This window comes from Lepidochelys olivacea (assembly GCF_965140295.1).
Source record: "Lepidochelys olivacea isolate rLepOli2 genome assembly, chromosome: 9".
Lineage (NCBI taxonomy): Eukaryota > Metazoa > Chordata > Testudines > Cheloniidae > Lepidochelys > Lepidochelys olivacea.
In genome coordinates this window covers 47739291-47757326 of record NC_140419.1, presented here as the reverse complement: position 1 = coordinate 47757326, position 18036 = coordinate 47739291, and the positions used below count along the sequence as shown (strand labels likewise).

General features: G+C 46.2%; 2 protein-coding genes across 8 annotated transcripts in view; both read left to right on the top strand.

Annotated features, from left to right (window-relative positions):
* Nucleotides 1-12295, top strand: part of INPP5D (inositol polyphosphate-5-phosphatase D) — a 97205-nt gene extending 84910 nt beyond the window's left edge. For 3 of the 4 annotated variants that reach the window (XM_084638336.1, XM_084638337.1, XM_084638335.1), the window contains 3 exons: nt 466-738; nt 2365-2941; nt 3384-12295. In XM_084638336.1, coding sequence (XP_084494462.1) covers nt 466-738; nt 2365-2941; nt 3384-3386 — 853 coding nt within the window. In that variant the 3' untranslated portion in view covers nt 3387-12295. The remainder of the gene's footprint in view (nt 1-465; nt 739-2364; nt 2942-3383) is intronic. The other variant, XM_084638338.1, reaches the window with a different exon arrangement.
* Nucleotides 12296-13620: 1325 nt separating this feature from the next.
* ATG16L1 (autophagy related 16 like 1) overlaps nt 13621-18036 on the top strand; it is a 28466-nt gene continuing 24050 nt past the window's right edge. The window contains exons 1-2 of one of the 4 annotated variants that reach the window (XM_084638334.1): nt 13621-14687; nt 15689-15782. In XM_084638334.1, coding sequence (XP_084494460.1) covers nt 14573-14687; nt 15689-15782 — 209 coding nt within the window. In that variant the 5' untranslated portion in view covers nt 13621-14572. The remainder of the gene's footprint in view (nt 14688-15688; nt 15783-18036) is intronic. The other 3 variants (XM_084638331.1, XM_084638330.1, XM_084638332.1) reach the window with 3 other exon arrangements.

Below are 18036 nucleotides of genomic sequence, written 5' to 3'. Positions count from 1 at the left end.
CAGTTAGGACTAGGACTTCTCCTCCCAGTCCATAGAGATAGGCCAGATTTCTGTGCTCTGAATGCAGTAGCACGGCACTAGCCTGCACCCTGCTATGCAGCATTATGATCTGCTCCTTACTTTGTATATCGCTGTTGCAGCCGCCAGCTGAACTACAGGGCCCAGAAGCCCTTCCAAAGGCTTCAGGGCTCTATAAGCAGCTACAGAGCAGTGCATGGACTATTTCACACCACAGGAGCCTATTGGGGGGTGAGTTGAGGGCTGAGTGATGACCCTGACCTGGCAGCCCCCTCTGTAGAGGTCCTGGGAAGGGAGCAGCCAAGAAGACTCCCACGTTATCTTCTCCTCCTGAAAAAAAAATGGTCCCAGTCAATGGGCATTAGGCTCTTTCCTTAGTAGCTGTCTGTTCATGAGAGCTTTGGGAAGGGAACTGTGTATTTTCCTCTGATCATTCCCTTTTTTCAGCAGCTCCACCCCCACGGACATCAGCAATCCCAACTATATGGGGGTGGTCGCTTTCTCTCAGCAACTCTCTGCACCCGGCCAGCTTAAGCAGAGCCCTTCATCAGACCAGCCACCTGCCTTCTGGACCTATGACCAGCAGCCTAAAGAGAACACCCCTGTGATGGGACAGAGGGAGTCTACCTCCACGCCTTCCTCCCAGTCCCCACTGTCTCCAAAACCATCCATTCAGCCTACAACAAACCGAAGTTCTGGCCCCAGGAGTCAAGAGCATGTGTGAGTCTTTGCCCTGGCACTGGTGCTCTGCTGGTCTCCCCCATTCCCCACCCCAGCACAGTCACGGTTTTGTTATCTGTGTGGTGGGTTGGAGGCGCAGTGAGTTACTCCATTGCCCCTTGACCTCTAGAGGCAGAAAGAGAAGTTGAGTGAGATGGGTGCTGGCCCTGCACATGCTAAGGGAAACTGGTACAACAACTCCTCAGGCCTGTGCTACAGCCCAGAGTCAAAGCTCCATGGGTAATTCCTTCCCAACCTCGATTGTGGGGAGAGGGGAAAGAAGGGTGGAGAACTCCCCCTAGCCACCCAGAAGTGAAGGGGAGAGTGTACGATAGCCCCCTCCCATCTGGCAGAAGGAGCGCACCCTCGTGTTTGCATGCCAGGCTTTCGGCTGCACTTCTGTGCAGCTCAGCCAGTTCTAGTTTGTTTTAGAATTTAGTGCCCAGGTGTCAGAGTAATCACCAGCCTTGATGCAGAATTTAAATCCATCCATCATATATATTCCTTGTTTACCAAGCTTCTTGGTGATTAGGTTACACTGCACCCATGTAACCCTCGTCCTCATTCCATTTCTTCTAATGGAGCCATTGTGATGGGTTTTTATCTGAGACTGGAATGCAGTTTCCTAGTAAACCCACTCTACAAAAATGGAGTTAACAGGAGCCTCCATCCCAAACACTGGCCCCCTCTTCCATGGTACTCTCCTTACTGCTTCTTCCCTTGCCTTTCTCCAACGCTCCGCTGCCCCGCACAGAATGCCACTTCACACTGTCCAAGAAAGGTATCCGGTGGGAGGAATGGAGCTCATTCGCAATCTCCCTTGAACATGTGCCATTCATCCCCCCATTCCACTCTGTCCAATAAGAGCAGAGTTGCCCTTTGAGTGTTCAAGCTGTCATGTGATCACCTGGTGAAAGCCTCACCAGTGCAGCACCCACAGAACCTCACTGATCACGTTCTACAGCAACTCTCAGTCAGGCGTGAGGTTTCCGTTAGTTTTAATTCAAGGGGTTGCAGGCTCCACTGAACACAAAGTAACCCTCTCACCCCTGCAATACACGGTTCTTAGATACTGTGCAGCTGGGTGCTTCGAGGGATACTTTATTCCTTCCCCTGAACCACCTGGCATGGGTAGAAAGAGGAGATTGGTTGTAATGGCCTACCTGTGACATTGGTGTGGTGGGAGTTCTTATGCTAACATTCTAGAGACCTCCATTCCAATCCCCTCCGCCATAAGTGAAGAGATCTATTAATTCAGTCCCTTTGGTGCTCTTCTCAAGACCATCACAGCACTTGGCACACTTGGGCTCCGTTGCTAATCTCTGTTTAAAAAGAAACTAAGTTTTGTCAGGACTGAGCTCTGGGGGGAGTTTACCCAGCACCATGCCTACCCATCCTCAGCTCTCCTATCAATAAAGCTTATACAAAGCAAAAAATCTGCACCATTCTGTTCTGTCCCCATTGGTTTGACTGGTATTCTGTTATCTCCTTGCACCTCCTTTTTCCCTCTGCACAGCCAGCGTCATTCTCTCATGATCACTTTTCTATTCACTCTCCCTTCTTTAAGTCCCTCACTGACCACTCCTAATTACACCTGTCATTTTCATATTGCCTTGATGGTTATAGGCCAGCTGACATGGGAAAAAGTGTGGTGGAGCCTTTGCTTCAAGAGGAAGTTCAGCAGAAGCCTGAGATGTTTGACAACCCACTGTACGGTGCCATGAGCTCTAAGGGGAAGGTGGCATCCAAGAGGGAACAGGACTACACCGCAGTCTTGCGAAAGGAGCACCCAGTTATTCCGAATCATGGCTCCCTTCTCACTAAGCCGCAAGATGCCGACAGCAGCAAGTCTTCCAACAAGCAGCCATCCCCTCCTTTCCTGACCCCCACACCCAGATTCCGGTCCTACACCTGCTCCAGCCAATCTGAGGAAAAGACTATAAGTGAAAAGGCTCAGGGCAAGCAGAAGCCCACTGCCTCCTTAGAAAACCCAGCACCACTGAAAAAACCAGTCAAGCCCTCAAGGTCTGAAGTAGGTCCAAGCAGTCAGGGACAGTTCAGCAAACCACCTCTTCCTACAAAGAGCCGGGCAGTACTAGACATGCAGACTACCAAGGGCCGAGACTACCGGGAGAGTTCAGAGCTCCCTCATCAGGGAAAGCATCGAACCGAAGAGGGGCCAGTTGGTAGGACAGCCACACCGGTATGTTGCTTGTGGGAGTTGTGGGGATGGAGGAGAAGGTGTATTAGTTTCACGTGACACTGTAATTACTTTCACATTGTTTGAACCAGGTATGCTGGGCAAAAACTTCAGATGCTTTAGTGCTCACCTAACTCAAATTGCTTTATTCCAGAAGATCAAAACTTGGACTGTGTATAGTTCAAGGGTAATTTGCTTTGCCAGGTTAATAAAAAAGAGGTCAAGGTACTGATCAGTTGAAAATACTTACCAATCTAGGCGGTGCTGTTGTCCAGAAATACATCAAGCTTCCACTTGAAAAAATAAATAAAATTCCATCTAAGTACATTTCTTTAATTGGACCACCCTTTGAGTTTTGCCCTATGAGCTATGTATATAGAGTATCCAGTATATAGAGACAGCAGTAGATAAGCTGAGGGACTGGTGTCTTTTCTTGTCTCCACAGTGACTGCAACCTGGCAGATGGCATCCTGAGAGGAACCCTAAAGGGAAGAAACAAGATTACCACTTCGTTCACATTACTATCCTCTGGTCTGGTGTTGAAAGGACTGAGGCATTTTATTTTTGAGAGTGTCTCTCTCTTTATCATTATAAAAGTCTTCTAGCTGAGAAATTTAGCACAACTTGTTCAGATGAAGAAGAGACAGGACAACAATGACAAATGCAAGAGGACAAGGTTCCCAGTTAGCCTTCTGCAGTGTCACTTTGGTACTTAATCTAGGAGGCAAGGAGTTAGATACCTTAGTACTCTTTTGGAGAAGAGGAAGGACATAAGGACAAAGACATGGGTTGGGTGGATGGAAAGAGCCCCCTGCACAAACAAACTAAAACATTTATCTCAAGTTCCAAAATCCCAATCCTGAGTGATAGTTACTCCAAAGGAAGCATCTTGAAAGCGGTACAGCTCCCAGACAGGTCACCCCAATGGAGCAAGGAGTCAGGGGAGGCTGGGAAAGAGTTTGAACAATGGACGTTGAAGAGTGTCACACCGTATAAGGTTTCAGCCTTGTCTCTTGTGGGAACCCCAAGCTGTGTACAGGCATCCACCAGATACAGGCATCCATGGAGATTATGGGGATTTGTTCCCTGGCACTGCAGCTCTTGTTTTTAGCAACTAGTGGTGTTCCTCCTTCACAAAAACATCCCAAGAGTGAGAGGGCAGAACTACACACAGGAATGGGAGTGGCAGATTGTGCCCACGTCTGGTCTATAAATGTAGACCTGAGGGGAAATCAGTCATTCCAGCCATTTTATTTTTGTTTTCATGGGAGTCACTCTACTTTGAAGGACATTTGGCTGGTTGGTTTAGTAGCATCCTATTAGATTCATGCTGACCTTACTGTATTTTTGATCATTGCCTGAGAACTAATCATGTTAACATATTTGTAATTTCTATATCCATGTTAAGTACTAGTGCAGTGGTTTACAGTGATGCTGGGCCTATTTGTGACTTGATCCTTGCTACTGTTCCCTGTTCATTACTAAAAAAAATAAAAATTAGATACATTTCTAGCCATCCCTTATTGAAAATTTAGAGTTATTGTCACCTGACTTGTTTACTTCGTATTAGTTCAGTGCTGTACAGCTCACTAAATGAAAATAGTCCCTGCCCAGAGTCACTTATTCTGAGACACCAGAAAAGATCAAATGCACCAGGAAGGCCAGAAAGGAATAACTTGGAAGATCTGATATTGTTGATTTGTTATCCTCTCCTCTACAAAGCATCTTCATTAGGGGGATTCCCTCCAGTAGCAATGCAGCTGTACTTGTGTGCATATGATTCAGGTTTTTTGAAGAACAGGTTTTATGACTGTGGTAAAAATGCTTGAACCCAATCTATATTCATGCTTAATTGGTGGTAATGGGACTTGCTGAAAGATAGGTCTGCATTTTCCTCGAGCAGCCCAGGCCTAGCACAGATTTGGGGAGGTGGATGGGGGAGAGCGGTCCATGCATACAAAATTCTTCCCAGGACTGATTTCTCTACAGTGTGTATGTTTTCTGTGAAGCACCTGCTCCCCTACACTCACAAATTTTTTTAACTCTCCTCTTTGTTTATTTAACAGGGTCTTCCCTATAAAAACCTAGAACTTTGTTGGAGGATTCAATGGACATGGCATTTTTTTCTCTAGGGAGTGTTTCACTTCTCCATTTCAGACTCTGAGGAATTTGTACAACTCCTAGCACTGCCTTGGAATTACCCTGCTTGAAGCGGTGATTTTATTATCTAATATGAAGAGTGAAAATCATTTTCGTATTGAAAACCAAGGTGCATCAGTGTGCGTGGGGGGATGGGGATTCTGCTAGATGTTCTACGAAAAGCTTTTACCCATTGATAATGAGCAGTGAGCCAACAGACAAAGCTTTGTACACAGTGTCAGTGTTTTCCCAGTGAGACCCCACACTGGAGCCGAAAAAAGTCACTTCACATATTAAAGAAAATGAAATACCGAGATAGAGTAAAACTAGTCTCTCCATGTGGAGATATCCTTACAAGCAGCAGAGCATCTGGCTACTTTCAATGCTGGAATTTGGTACCATGAAAAATTTTGCATATGCTGCCTCTATAGATGAAAGTGGGTGGGACCAACTCAGTACTTGGATCTAGAATGGCAGGTCAAACCTCCAATGAAGCAAAGAACCAAAGACAGGGTGAGGCTGTGCACCAAGCCTGGGGGAGAAAACTCTCTCTACTAATCACTGGCTCCTGGAGTTAGATAAGGGACATCAGCAAGGTTCTGTAGGGAGTCCCAGCTACTTTTCCTCCTTGGCTGGAATGATGGCAGCTGCAGTATAGTTGTGTGTGGGCAAGGTAGTGTTAAAGCAAGGGGAAATGGATCTTCAGAGCTCCACAGGAGAGATGGTAGAAATATGGGCAAGGTAGACTACCAGTGAGGAGCAGCTCCTGGCAGGAAGAGGAGCCATTCTACTTTTACCTGTGTGACAAGGTCAACTGCTCTTAGGACACAGCCTCAATAAACTAACTGGGACTCTTTCCAAGTACTCATCCTACATCTAAAAAGGAAACAGATATGAATTTCACAAACCCTAGTACTGTGGTGGTTCTTTTCATGTCTTCTCTCCCCATCTTGCCTAGAGCCCTGAAGATGTCCTCCATTGCTTCCATCCTACTATCCTTCTGAACTAAATAGGACTCCAGAAGCTGGTCCACAAAAGCTGCTCATTTCTAAGAGGGGTCACTATTGACCAAGCTGAGTTACTCTCTCCCAGCCAAATATGCTGCTTTTGCCACACTCTGCTGTTATCCCAGTTATTTTCCCATTAAATTGTTATATATATTGTGAGTGAAGGGAGCAAGTTGTTGAAAAAACAACTGATTTCCCATAAATATATTCCCCTAACTTTAGTCTACCCAGTTCTCTTATTTTCTAGTTCTCAAAATTAGCTACATTCCCTTACTGTGGTAATTTCCATGGAGCTCCAGCTGTCAGAAATGCTTCAAGTTTTCAGTTACAGTATGCAATATTATGGAATACCATAATTTGTTAAAAGTCTGGTTCTTGGCCAAGACTAAAGTCTCTAAAACAAGCTTACCTGACCTCTCCAGTATAGAATGAGAGTTGGTAGGTGCAAGAGCTATTGCCAATATTACAGTAAGGCAGAATTGTTCCCTTCATGTAAGAGTAATGTTGTACAGAAATGTCTAGAAGGAAGAGTTGAATCTAGGAAGAAAAAAGAAACCAAGGGAGACTTAAGGACTATAAAAAAGCAGGTGAACAATGTCCACATACTAACCATGCTGGTTAGAACCCAGATGACCTGATGCTAAGTGTTGGTCTTGCCTCTGTCACTTGATTCACTAATGACCTAATGCGAGTCATTTAACCTCTGGGCTTCAGTTTATCTTTACAATGCAAGGTTAATACCTAGCTTTCTAAAACACTTTGAGATGTTTGCACAAAAGTTGTATTTTCTGGGGGCTCAGATATTTGTGTGTGACAAGATGTAGAATAGCAGGGACATCTAACTAGCCAAGCTGACCAAGGACTATCTGCAAATCTCTTCATGTTGGACAAAGGACTTGAGGCTACCACGTGTGGTGGTGCAAGTCTTAGTTGATTATTGTGGCTAGGATGTTTATGCAGGATGGACAGACAAAGTGCATGATGCCAAATTTTTAAAAAAAAATTCTTTGCCCCTCTATCTGCTCCTGAGAAGTCCACACTCACCACCCCTCAATATTAATATTCAAAGGGTCTTCGTCCCTATTGTGAGTCTCAAAGAATCTGCACAGCCACTGCTTCCCTAGGTCATGAAACCAAACTACAGAATCAGCAGGTGCAGCATGGTGGATTGTACATTTGGATGGCTTATATCGCAAGATAAAGGGGGCCTCCTAGCCTGCAGTAACACTGCCATCTACAATGTGGTCTACTACCTCCCAGTTGTGTTCTGCATAACATTTGTTACAGCCAGGGTCAGATACTTAATAAACTGTACAAGGGAAGACACAGGCTTTGCTGCATACTATACACAGCTGAATGAGCAGTGAAATGCAGCTGGGTCAGTATCCTATTACGCCAGCTGTTCACATCTGCAACCCCAATGGCGATGTGAACACCTTTGCATTCCTGCTAGCAATTTTGGATGTGGACATGTTCCATGAGTGCTCGCGTTCCAAACAGGTGCTGAGCATGTCACATTTCTCCAGTGTAGAGAAAGTGTGAGATGCAGAGGCACAAGATGTTATTTTCTCTATATGTAAGCAATTACCAGCTGCTTATTCATACCAGTTGTTTGGTATATGAAAAAATCTCATTATCCATTTCCTCAGTTGCCTGTGTTAGGTTTTTTTTCATATAGGGCTGTTAACAGAACCATTTTAGAACTTTCCCACTGTACAGAGGCATTTTGGTATAGTCCAACCCCGGATAGCAGAAGAAGTGTTTAGGTCCAACTGTAATTAACCATATTTTTCCACCATGTACATCATGCTGAAACAGAACACAAAATGAACCCTGAGTACAAAATTGCTGTGAACCTTTGCTCTCAGTTCATTGCTATTATCCTGTTTTTTTAATTTTATTTACAGCTCATCTTTGCGCCAGCTCCCAAGGGCAGCAAAACAAAAGCAGCGAGTTACACTCAATGCAGGAGTCGGTTCACCCACGCAGAATTATCTGCTGATTTCAAATGTGATGTGCATGAATTTGTTCTTAATTACTGCTGTGCTTATTTCCTGCTCAATTTAGTTTAATTTGATTTCAGCTACTAAAGATGAACAAAAGCTAGTTTTGCCCAAAGAAACTCAATTGCTGCAATCAAAAGAACACACTATAAGCAATGGCTCAAGCTGGATTCTAATGTGGTGCTGACTGACGCTGTACCAAAAGGTGTACTTAGAGAACTGTAGTCAAGGCTCCATTCTCAATAACCCCTTACTGCAGAAGACACCACCAGAGCTGTGTAATTGTGCTCGCCAAGCCTAGATTTCAAGATATCAAGATTTTATTCAAGTTATGGAATTTTGCTAAACGTGTAGGTGATGATTATGATGACTGCAGTGGTACCTGGAGACCCTAACCAAGCTCTGGGCTCTACTTGCTAGACACTGCGCGTAGACAGAGTAAAATTTAATCTCCTGCATCAAAAGATGGCAGCCTGTTGTTACCGACCCATTCAAAGTCATGGGAGATGGTAGCCATTTGGGGAATGAGTGCTGTGCTTCAAAAGCAGGAAGGAAATTGGGGGGAAGAGGTGGCCAGGAAAGAGAAGGGGAGAAGAAATGTAGGGAGGGGAGTTTAAAATGATGTCTACACTACTCGGTGGGAGTGAGTCCCAGCTTGTGCAGACATACTCAACGAGAGCTGGTGCAAAGATAAATAGCAGTATATTTGCGGCGGCATGGGAAGCGGAGGCACAGTTTAGCCCTGCCAAGTACAAACCCACCTGAACTGTGTAGGTACGTATGTGCCACCGCTGGCACTATCTGTGCGATCGTAACTGCACTATTTATACTTGCGCTTGATGGGTTAGGGCGAATATGTGTACACAAGCTGGGATTCACACCCCTAGCTAGCAGTGTAGCCGCAGCCTAAGTGAAGTGAGAGGCAGTCTGGCAGAATAGAGAAGAGTGAGAGGGGTCCCCAACAGAGAGAGCGAAAAAGAGGGAAACCAAAAGGATGAACAAGAGATGGAGGCTCAAGTTGAAATGGGAGAGGCTGGGTGGGAGAAGGTGGTGGATACAGTGCTCGCTTAGATGGAAGGCAGAAAGATAAGATAACGTAAGGAAGCAGGGGGCAGAAGTGCCAATGCATGTAGTTTCTGAGGAAGGGGAAACCTCCCCTGTAATAGACCTGTTTGAGGATACACTGCAATGCTTTTCCTTCTGTAGGCCAGTGAAGCACAACTTATGCCCAGAAATAATGAGATTCTCCCCCTTGCCTTAGCCTGCACAGCTGCATGTGTTGTTATAGAATATACAATTATACAGTCCTTCTAAAAGTCACCTGTGGTACATGCCTCCTCCTGTGGCTACAAGTTCCACAGGCTGACTTGACACGTAAAACATATTTAGATACCCAGTTTTTCCTGTCTGGCTATTAGATTGTAAGCAATTAGATGCAGGTACAGTTGTCATTGGAATAAGATTGTGCCTTTAGAGGGGGCATTATGCCTCAGCTAATACATGGGGGTGGCAGGTTTATGACTTTGTGAAGTATAATCCCTCCCTGAATTGCCTGGAGTACAGGAGAGGTGCGTGGATGGCAACATCTTTTAAATTAGGTTAGGCTGCTGTAGATAGGCATGACCCACCTGTAGTGATGTGCACCCCAGGTACGCAAAGGGAGCAGTCCCTGCACTTTTCTGAACACAGGCACTGTGGCTGGCCCAGAGCAGTACTGCATGGAGGTTCTTTGCAGTACCTGTCCCCTCCCACCGTGAACATGCCCAGAGAGCAGGCAGTCTGGCCCATTGTCTTGTTCAGCCCTGCACCTATTCTTAGCACTTGACAAATAGTGTCGTCACCCCCACACACACACTTGCTCCTCTCCTCTCTTCCCCCTCCCTGTATCACTCAGGGAGGGCTTTTAAGTGATGGGGCCAAGGCCCTCTGTTCCGGCGCCTCAGGTCTGTCTCCTCCCCCCGGCAGTTTGCTGTGGAGTTAGGCAGCCTCTGAGCACCCCAATGGAATGGGCCCGGCACACGAGTCAGGCGTCCGAATGCCTATTTTCCCCCCGACCCTGGATTGTTCTGAGGCTCAGGCAGGAGATATGTGACCCCTAGAAGGAGGCAGCCAGAGGCCAAAACGTAGGTGCTTGGGAACTTTTACAGCAGAAATTTAAGCACCAATTGAGTTAGACACTACACAGTTGGCAGCAGCTAAGTGGGGGTTTTGTGGATCACAGTGGCACCTAAATCAGGGGTTAGGCACTTAAGTACCTTTGTGGAACTAGGCCAGGCTCAGGGAATCTTGAGAGACACTCATTTAACCTTTCCTTTTTGGAGCATTCAGCACATAACCCTTCAGCTAGTATACTGATTTTCAGTAACTATTTGCATGAACTTATTTCATATGCATTAATCATCTTGCTTAAAGATAAAATGTGAAGGCATGCAAATTACTGAGAGTCACAGCAAACAAACTGGGGCACACGTTCCATGACACACATGTAGCAGTTATTTAATCCAAACCCCATTAAAGTGTCATGTACATCTTGGCTTTGCAGAAAAACAACAAAGCCTTTGTTTTGTTCTTGGGGAACCTATTTTTGTACACTCTGAATCATGCTTATTGAAATGTTTGGGGTTTTTACCCCACCACCTATTAAAAATTAGAAGTACCAGTAGTTGCTCCAAATGACTCTCTGCCCTCTCATCACTCACATGTTGCCTGCTGGAAAGGTTAAGTTTTGTTAATTGTTTCAAATATCCTTATTTTGAGTTTACTTGAATTCCCAACTTTATAAGGCCTGATTCATGCTCAGAAGGAATGAAAACTGAGCAGTCTCAAGAGGAATAGGTGAAGCTTTTTAAAGACTGGGTGACCAAATTTGGAGCCTAAAGAAGGGACCTGATTTTCAGAAAAGCTGATCATTCAGTAGTCTCTACTGAAGTCAATTACTTCAGAGGGAGCTGTTCCGTGCTTTTAAAGAATAGTTAACTTTTTTAGGATTCTAAATCTTCACACTTGTGCTTAACTTTAGGTACTTATGCATTGGAAAATCTTGGTCACACTGTGAAATTGCACTTGTAGGGTCCCTGCTCTCTCAGAGTGGGGGGCCATTATTATTGTAGCACACAGTAGCCCTAATCATGGACCAGGAGCCTACTGGGCCAAGTGCTGTACAAACACAGAACAAAAGGATAGTCCCTACGCCAGAGGGACATACAGCGGTACAAAGAAACAATGAGATGATAATAGTCAGCATGATAGGCACACCAGCACCCTAACTACTCTCAGTCTTCCCACCGTTTCCAAGGATATGGAAGGGAAACGTGTGAGCTACCACCAGCCTCCTCTATGATTCTGTTGAATGGCAGATAATCCTGCTCCTGTCTGTCTATACAGCCCTGTATTGTGGTTTGTCCGGGCTTCCTGCCATAAACATGCAATGTCTGGCAGTGGGCAGTGTTGTGATAATTGGGTCTATAATTTTACTGTTTGTGAGTGCAATTGTGAAGTATATGAAAGATCATAAAATGTTACAGTACTTCCTATTCACATTTATTATTATAAGTCAAGTTGCTTTCAATAATGAACATTACAAACAGGTGCAAGAGAACCAGACAGAGAGACTAAGTTAGTCCAAAAAAAAAAAAAGGCCACATTAATATAATTCAAAGACTATGTTGAAATAATGCCTGGTAAAAACAGAAGATGGGGAATCAGAAATTAATTAACCAACATTGGTGTGCTGGATATTAGGCCTAACTGGTGGACAAAATAATGAGGGGATGGGCTATTCCATCCACCATTTCCTTTCTGAGTCCTTAAAGAGAAAGACTGTGTGGGGGACTACAGACCAGATGAAGGCTACCAGACTGAACTTCACCATTGCCTGGGACCCTGAGCCTTCTTCATCCTAATCCTGAAACAGCATGACCAGATAGGGCCAGAGAGACCTGAGCACCTGTGATGAAATGGGACCAGACTTTTAATAACAACAGTTCCAGCTCATCCCAACTAACTTCTTTTCCCCAAAAGGGCAGTTATCACTATTTTTGAAATCATCTAGGAGACTGTCAAACAAGGGAGTTTTCGTTTTAAAAACTCTCTCCAGCTGAAGGGAAAGGGAGCAAGAAATGTTAAAATGAAAACCTTACTTAATGCTTCACATTTCAAATGCTTTAACTGTTTTTCTTTTCTGTATCTTTAATAAACGTTTTAAAAGATTTTTGATGGTGTATTTGACATGGTACAAAACAGGCTGAGATCTCTGTATATCAAATCCCAGACCGTGATTAACTGTTTAATGCTGGACAAGAACTGGATTATGTTCATATCTGTGCCCCGTTTATTCAATCTAAATTAACACAACAGAAGCCACTTCAGCATAGAGAGATGACCTATGCCATCTCCTCTGTACTTCATTCTAGCTTCTTTTCCATCTTTATTCTTTATTTATTTGAGTTCTTTATTGCATGACAGTTGTGAGAATTTTTTTTTTTCTCCTCCAACATCAGCCATCCATTCTCACTTACCCAGGTCCATACTAGAAAGGCTTTGCCTGTATACCTATAGCTGCAAACCCCCGCAGTGGAGACGCAGCTTATAAAAAAAAAGCGTTTTTGGTGGGAGAGCCGATACTGGTTCCCCCAGCGAAATAAGCTAGTCGAACGATATAACTGTGTCTGCACTAGGAGGCTCATTAAGGCTATGTCAGAGGTTCTCAAACTGTGGCCTGCGGACCAGCTCCATTTAGGTGGTCCACGGATATTTCCTTCTAAGGTACGTGCCTGGACAGCCGCACGTGAGAGAATGAAGGGCCACCAACCCAATTAGTGAAGCCCTGCACCTGTGGCGCCACTAATTAGGAGCCTGGACCCTGGAGGAGATGCACATGTAAGGTGAGGTGGTGGCCTTGGGTGGGATAAAGGGGTGAGGAGAGGGGGCAGTGGGGTGAGAAGAGGAGGTGGGGGGGGATTTCGGACATGCAGGGCTGCGATGGGCAGAGAAAGAAGCAGCTTTTCCCCCGTCCAGGGCCGCAGCTTCCCGGGAGCTCCCCCCCGTCCTTGCCAGCCCCAGCCCGGGGGTGGGGGAAGGGCACCTCCCTGGCATTAGAAAGGAAACACTAGGGATATTAAAAGAGAAGTTGTGTGCGGTTATCTGTAGAACACCAGCCCCGCCACGGCGCGGCCACACCACAAGCCATCACCCCCGCCCTCTCCAGCCCAGAGGCTACACGGGCAGAGGGTCCACCACAGACCCGGTCCGTCTTCTCTCCGCTGCGCCACAGCGACAGCCGGAGGAGGCGCGACCGGGCCCAGGGTGTGCCCGCAGGGCCTGGTCTGCCCAGCAGGCGCTGCACCGAGCTGAGGGGGTCGGTTGGGCCTGCGCCCAACCCCGAAGGAAGCAGGCGCGGCGGCTCCGTAACGGGCGAAGTCTCTGTGCAGTTCAAGCTCCCGCCCGTTTCTCGGCTGCTTTCGGCGCCACCCCCAAGATGGCGGCGACCTTCCTCTCTTTGTGCCGCCTTCAAGATGGCAGCGCGGAGCGAGACGGTCCATCGGTACCGCCTCTAAAATGGCGGCCCGGGGAGGCCCCCTCACTTGCCATTTTGCGCCGAGGCGGCCGGCGTGTTCGCCGGATAGCGATTGCGACTCGCCCGCAGCGAGCCCAGCGAAGGCGCCGCCCGAGCTGGCAGAGCTTGCGGTGCCCGCTAGGGCCCTGGCTGGAGGCGGGAAGGGGCTGCTGTCCGGGCCGGGCAGCCTGGCGGCGGCGGCGCCAACCGGCAACGGCTTTATTGTGCGACGCGGAGAGCTCAGGCCCCCGGTGAGGTGCGGCTCGGGAGAATGGCGCCGGTGGGGAGCGGCCGAGCGGGACAGTGGCTGTGGCCAGGCTAGGGAGTGGTGGTGAGAGGCCCCCGCCTGTCAGAACCATCCGGGGAGCCGGGCCCTGCTGCTCCCGGCCCGTCCCCAGGCCCCTCCCGAGTCTTTCGCTGTCCTCTCCTCCCGCCCTGCTGCCAGGTGCCCTCTGCCCTGCCCCGCCCAGGCTGCGCGCCCCGCTCCCCGCAGGTGCCCCGTCTCCCCGCCCTGCTGGTAGCTGACCACTTCCCTACACACATCTCCCTCGCCGCCGCCGGCGGCTGTGCCCCCTGCTGCCCCGCTCGACTGTGCGCCCCGCCCTGCTGCCAGCTGCCCCCTCTCTCCCCCAGTCAGTGTGTCCTGCCGTTACTCAACCCCCGCAGCCCGCATTTCTCTTCCCTGCCCCAGAGTGTCTGTGCCCCTGCCCGAGTGTATTCCCCGCTGCCTCCCCACTAGTGCCCCTCGTCCCGTCTGCGGCTCGCTCTGCCTGTGCGCCCTTCTTCTGGCCTCTCCACAAACCACGAGGTCCTGAGCACTGGGAAGTCGCCAGGCTTTGCCTGCAAGGGTGTTTGTGGCAGGAGCAACTTGCTTAGCCTGGTGCCGCTCAGCTCAGTGGAAAACCGGGACGCTGAGCCCAGTGCTGGTGCGATGACTTCTGGGCTCAGAGCTGCGAGTTTCCCCACGTGGAAACGTCACATTGCAGAGGAGCTGAGGCGCCGGGACCGGCTGCAGAGACAAGCCTTTGAAGAGATCATCCTCCAGTGTAAGTGTGTGTAACGAACCACCGTTTTGCTGTGCAGCCTCACTACCATGCTTCTAAACCATAGCAGAGTGGGTGCCCTCTGCATCCCACAGTTCCCAAAGTTGGTAAGGTTATAAGTACCTGAAAATGGGGATATAATTGAAAGTGTTGGGCAACCTTAACTATGATTGTTACTGTTGCACTGTATATAATGAAAGACCAAAGCACTGGGTTGTTTGTTTGTTCATGCTTAAGTGTAGTATTTCACGTTTAATATGTGAGAGAAGCTGGTTTCAGTTCAGTCCGTTTTCACTGTGGATGGTGTGAGAAGTATCTTTTCATCTTTTAAGGTACTTCCTCTGAGGCATTGTTCAGATATTTGTTGGTTTGAAGCCAGCACCAGTATTGTCTATAGTGACTTTTAGTTGGGGGTTTGTTAAGTCTTTAGTGTTGGTCTTGTCCAATATAGTTGGTTTTTCACTTTGAGCTTGTTTTTTGGCCATCTCTTTTACCTATAGTTGCAATGTGAGCAAATAGAAGCAAATGGGTGCTCCGCAACTGTTGTGCTACCATGCTAATGCTAACACGTTACTTTTTTTCCCCCGTAGTGTAAAATACTCTTCTAGGGCTGTATTACAAATATTAGAGGGTTGGTTATGTTCTACAAGCTGTGCTTTGGTTGTCTTTGCCTAGGATGAGTTCAAGGATGGATTCTTCAAACCCATATTCCCATGAGAAGTCCCACATATATCAATAGGAGTACATTTTAGTAAGGACTACTTCTGAATAAAACTTTGCAGAATTGGTCCCTACTGTCTCAGTTTCTGAGAGGTTATCTAAGCCTGAGTAGGAATAAAACCACTGTCTACCAAAGTCAAAACAGGGTGTGTGTATCACAGTGTGACTTAGTGTCATATGATAAGTTAGTGTAGGAATAACTACAAGATCCTGAAAGCTTATAAATGGAGAAAGCTGGTTTTGTTCCTCACTTGTTTTTTAATTGCACTTTCTTGCCCTGTTAGATAACAAGCTGCTAGAGAAGACTGATCTCCATGCCGTGCTGGCTGATAAGCTGCAAGCAGAAAAGTATGACTTGCAAAGCAGACATGAGATCAGGTACTTGGAATTCTTTTTCAATCAGGATTGGGAGATGAACATTTCAATCAGCTGTCTCTCATACACTAAAACGTTATGCTCTATAGGTTACTACAGTAACTTGGAACCAAATATTCCAGTAGCTCCTGATAAACCTAGATTAGGTTGTAGATCACTTCATTACAAGGTCTTGCAGCTGTTACCCAGTTTAAGTCCATTCTTTTGGAAAGCTATCTTACAAATAGATTTTCAGACAGATAATGATTTATTTGGTCATTTGTAGCAGCCTCTGTATTTGATATGGGCTAAATTGGGCTATTATGCTATTGGACCTATTTGCCCCATAACTCTTATACTACTTCTCATTGTTAGCTTACAATACTACTTCAGTCAGTGACTTTGTCCAATTTCATAAGCATTGTAGGGAAAGACCAGGTCTGTACTTAAGGTAGAGGTTTTCAAACTTGGTGGCTTCATGGTCTCATGAGTCATGAAGACTTCCTTAGGGAGAAAAATGAGGTGGTAGAGTGCATTCTCTTCTCTTCTCCCTTCTTTCTGCTGCTGCGCCATGCCTCTTTCCCCCCCGCACCTCCCCATGCAAAAAAAAAAGCCAGGTGGCCATTAGCTTCAGAAAGCTTTGTTGCTGTAGGAAAAACCCAGCTACAGTTAGTTCCTTGCATTGACTGCATATGAACAGTAACAGATCAGGACTGATATTATTGCAATAAGGGCACAATAGTAGACTTCAATATTCATGACAATTATAAAGTTGATGTATACGAATTACTTCACCCACCAATGAAGTGCAGCTACCTCTAAAGTGGAAAACATATTGTGTAAAACCACTGTATACTGCTGAGGATAGGAAATGAATAATACTGTGTCGTACATAAACTGCAAGTGAAACATTAGGCAAGTAGAGTGTAATTAGTTGAAATAGAATTTGGCTGGCATACCACAGGCAAAACATTAAGTAACTAGAGTGTAATTACTTGTTAGAAATTGGCCAGCACACAGGTTGATACCCTTATGAAATATCTCAAAGGTTCTTTGGTGACCATAATATTTAAGGTTGTACAAGTATCTGCTCTGGCAAAAGCTATGTTTGTGGGGATTGTAACAGGCTGCCCTGCCATCTGAAATAGATTGTGCCATTGATAGCCAACTTTCATTTGTGGGAGGCTATGGCCAACTGAATAATAGTGCAAGAGCAAAGACGGGAAGGACTACAGTACATATAAACAAAGCCTTAAAAGTAAAATCCTAAGCCTTACTCTGGAAGTGCCCTCAGTGTACTCTTGTACTCCTTGATAGGGAGTGAATCCCACAACCATGGGTCTCTGGGAGACTGTCTTTACCTCCCCTAAAGGCTTGAGTGGGGAATGGCTGGTTCCACCTGAACTGACTTCCATATCCATGGTAAGTCAGAGGATAACAGGTGTTCCCTCGGGACTTTTTAAACTACCTTTGGACATACAGCTGTCTGGTAATTGCTTTCTATTATCACATTGGGCCACTGGGTAAGTGCTACCTGGGTAGGAAGAATAAGTTATCAACACCACTTCCTAAAAACCTAGACCTCCTGTTCTATTGGTGACCTGCTTTGAGCCTACTTAGCTTGTGAGATCTGATGTAAGAACAGCTCAAAGTGGTACTGTTGCAGGCAAAATAGAAATATTTGTTATTATGTAAACTAAAGTGAGAGGGAAGTTTGAAATGACCACATACTAGTGTCCCTCTCACATTCATTTCCCTTCAGAACACTAATCTGTCACTCTGACTCCTTTCTGTTTTTATGGTCTTCAGAGCAGATTAGCTAGGTTGTCCCATCTCTCCCGCCTCTTTTCTCCCCGGAGTACCAAACATAGGGTGATTACGCAAACAGATACTGCACATTTCCTTCTTATACTGTTTAGGGTTACTAGTATGTCTATTTTCTGATTTTTATTGTTTTAGAAAAACTGTGGGTTTTTTTAACTTCTAAAAAAGTTGCTTTGCTTGAATTATATCTTTTAAAAATTGACCTCCATGTTCCTGTGTGTGAGCTTCCAAAAAGCGTAGAAGATTTTGGTTATTGTGATGGGTAGCGTATTGTTTATATTAGTTTCTACTGGCTCCAACCTGATCAGGACTCCACTGTGCTGTACAAACAGAATAGGACAGTGCCAGTCCACAAGGAGCTTACAACTTCCATAGAGAAGATAGACAAAGTGTGGGAGAAGAAGCAGTGGCACAGAGAGGGCAAATGACTTGCCCAAGGTGTTACAACAGATCA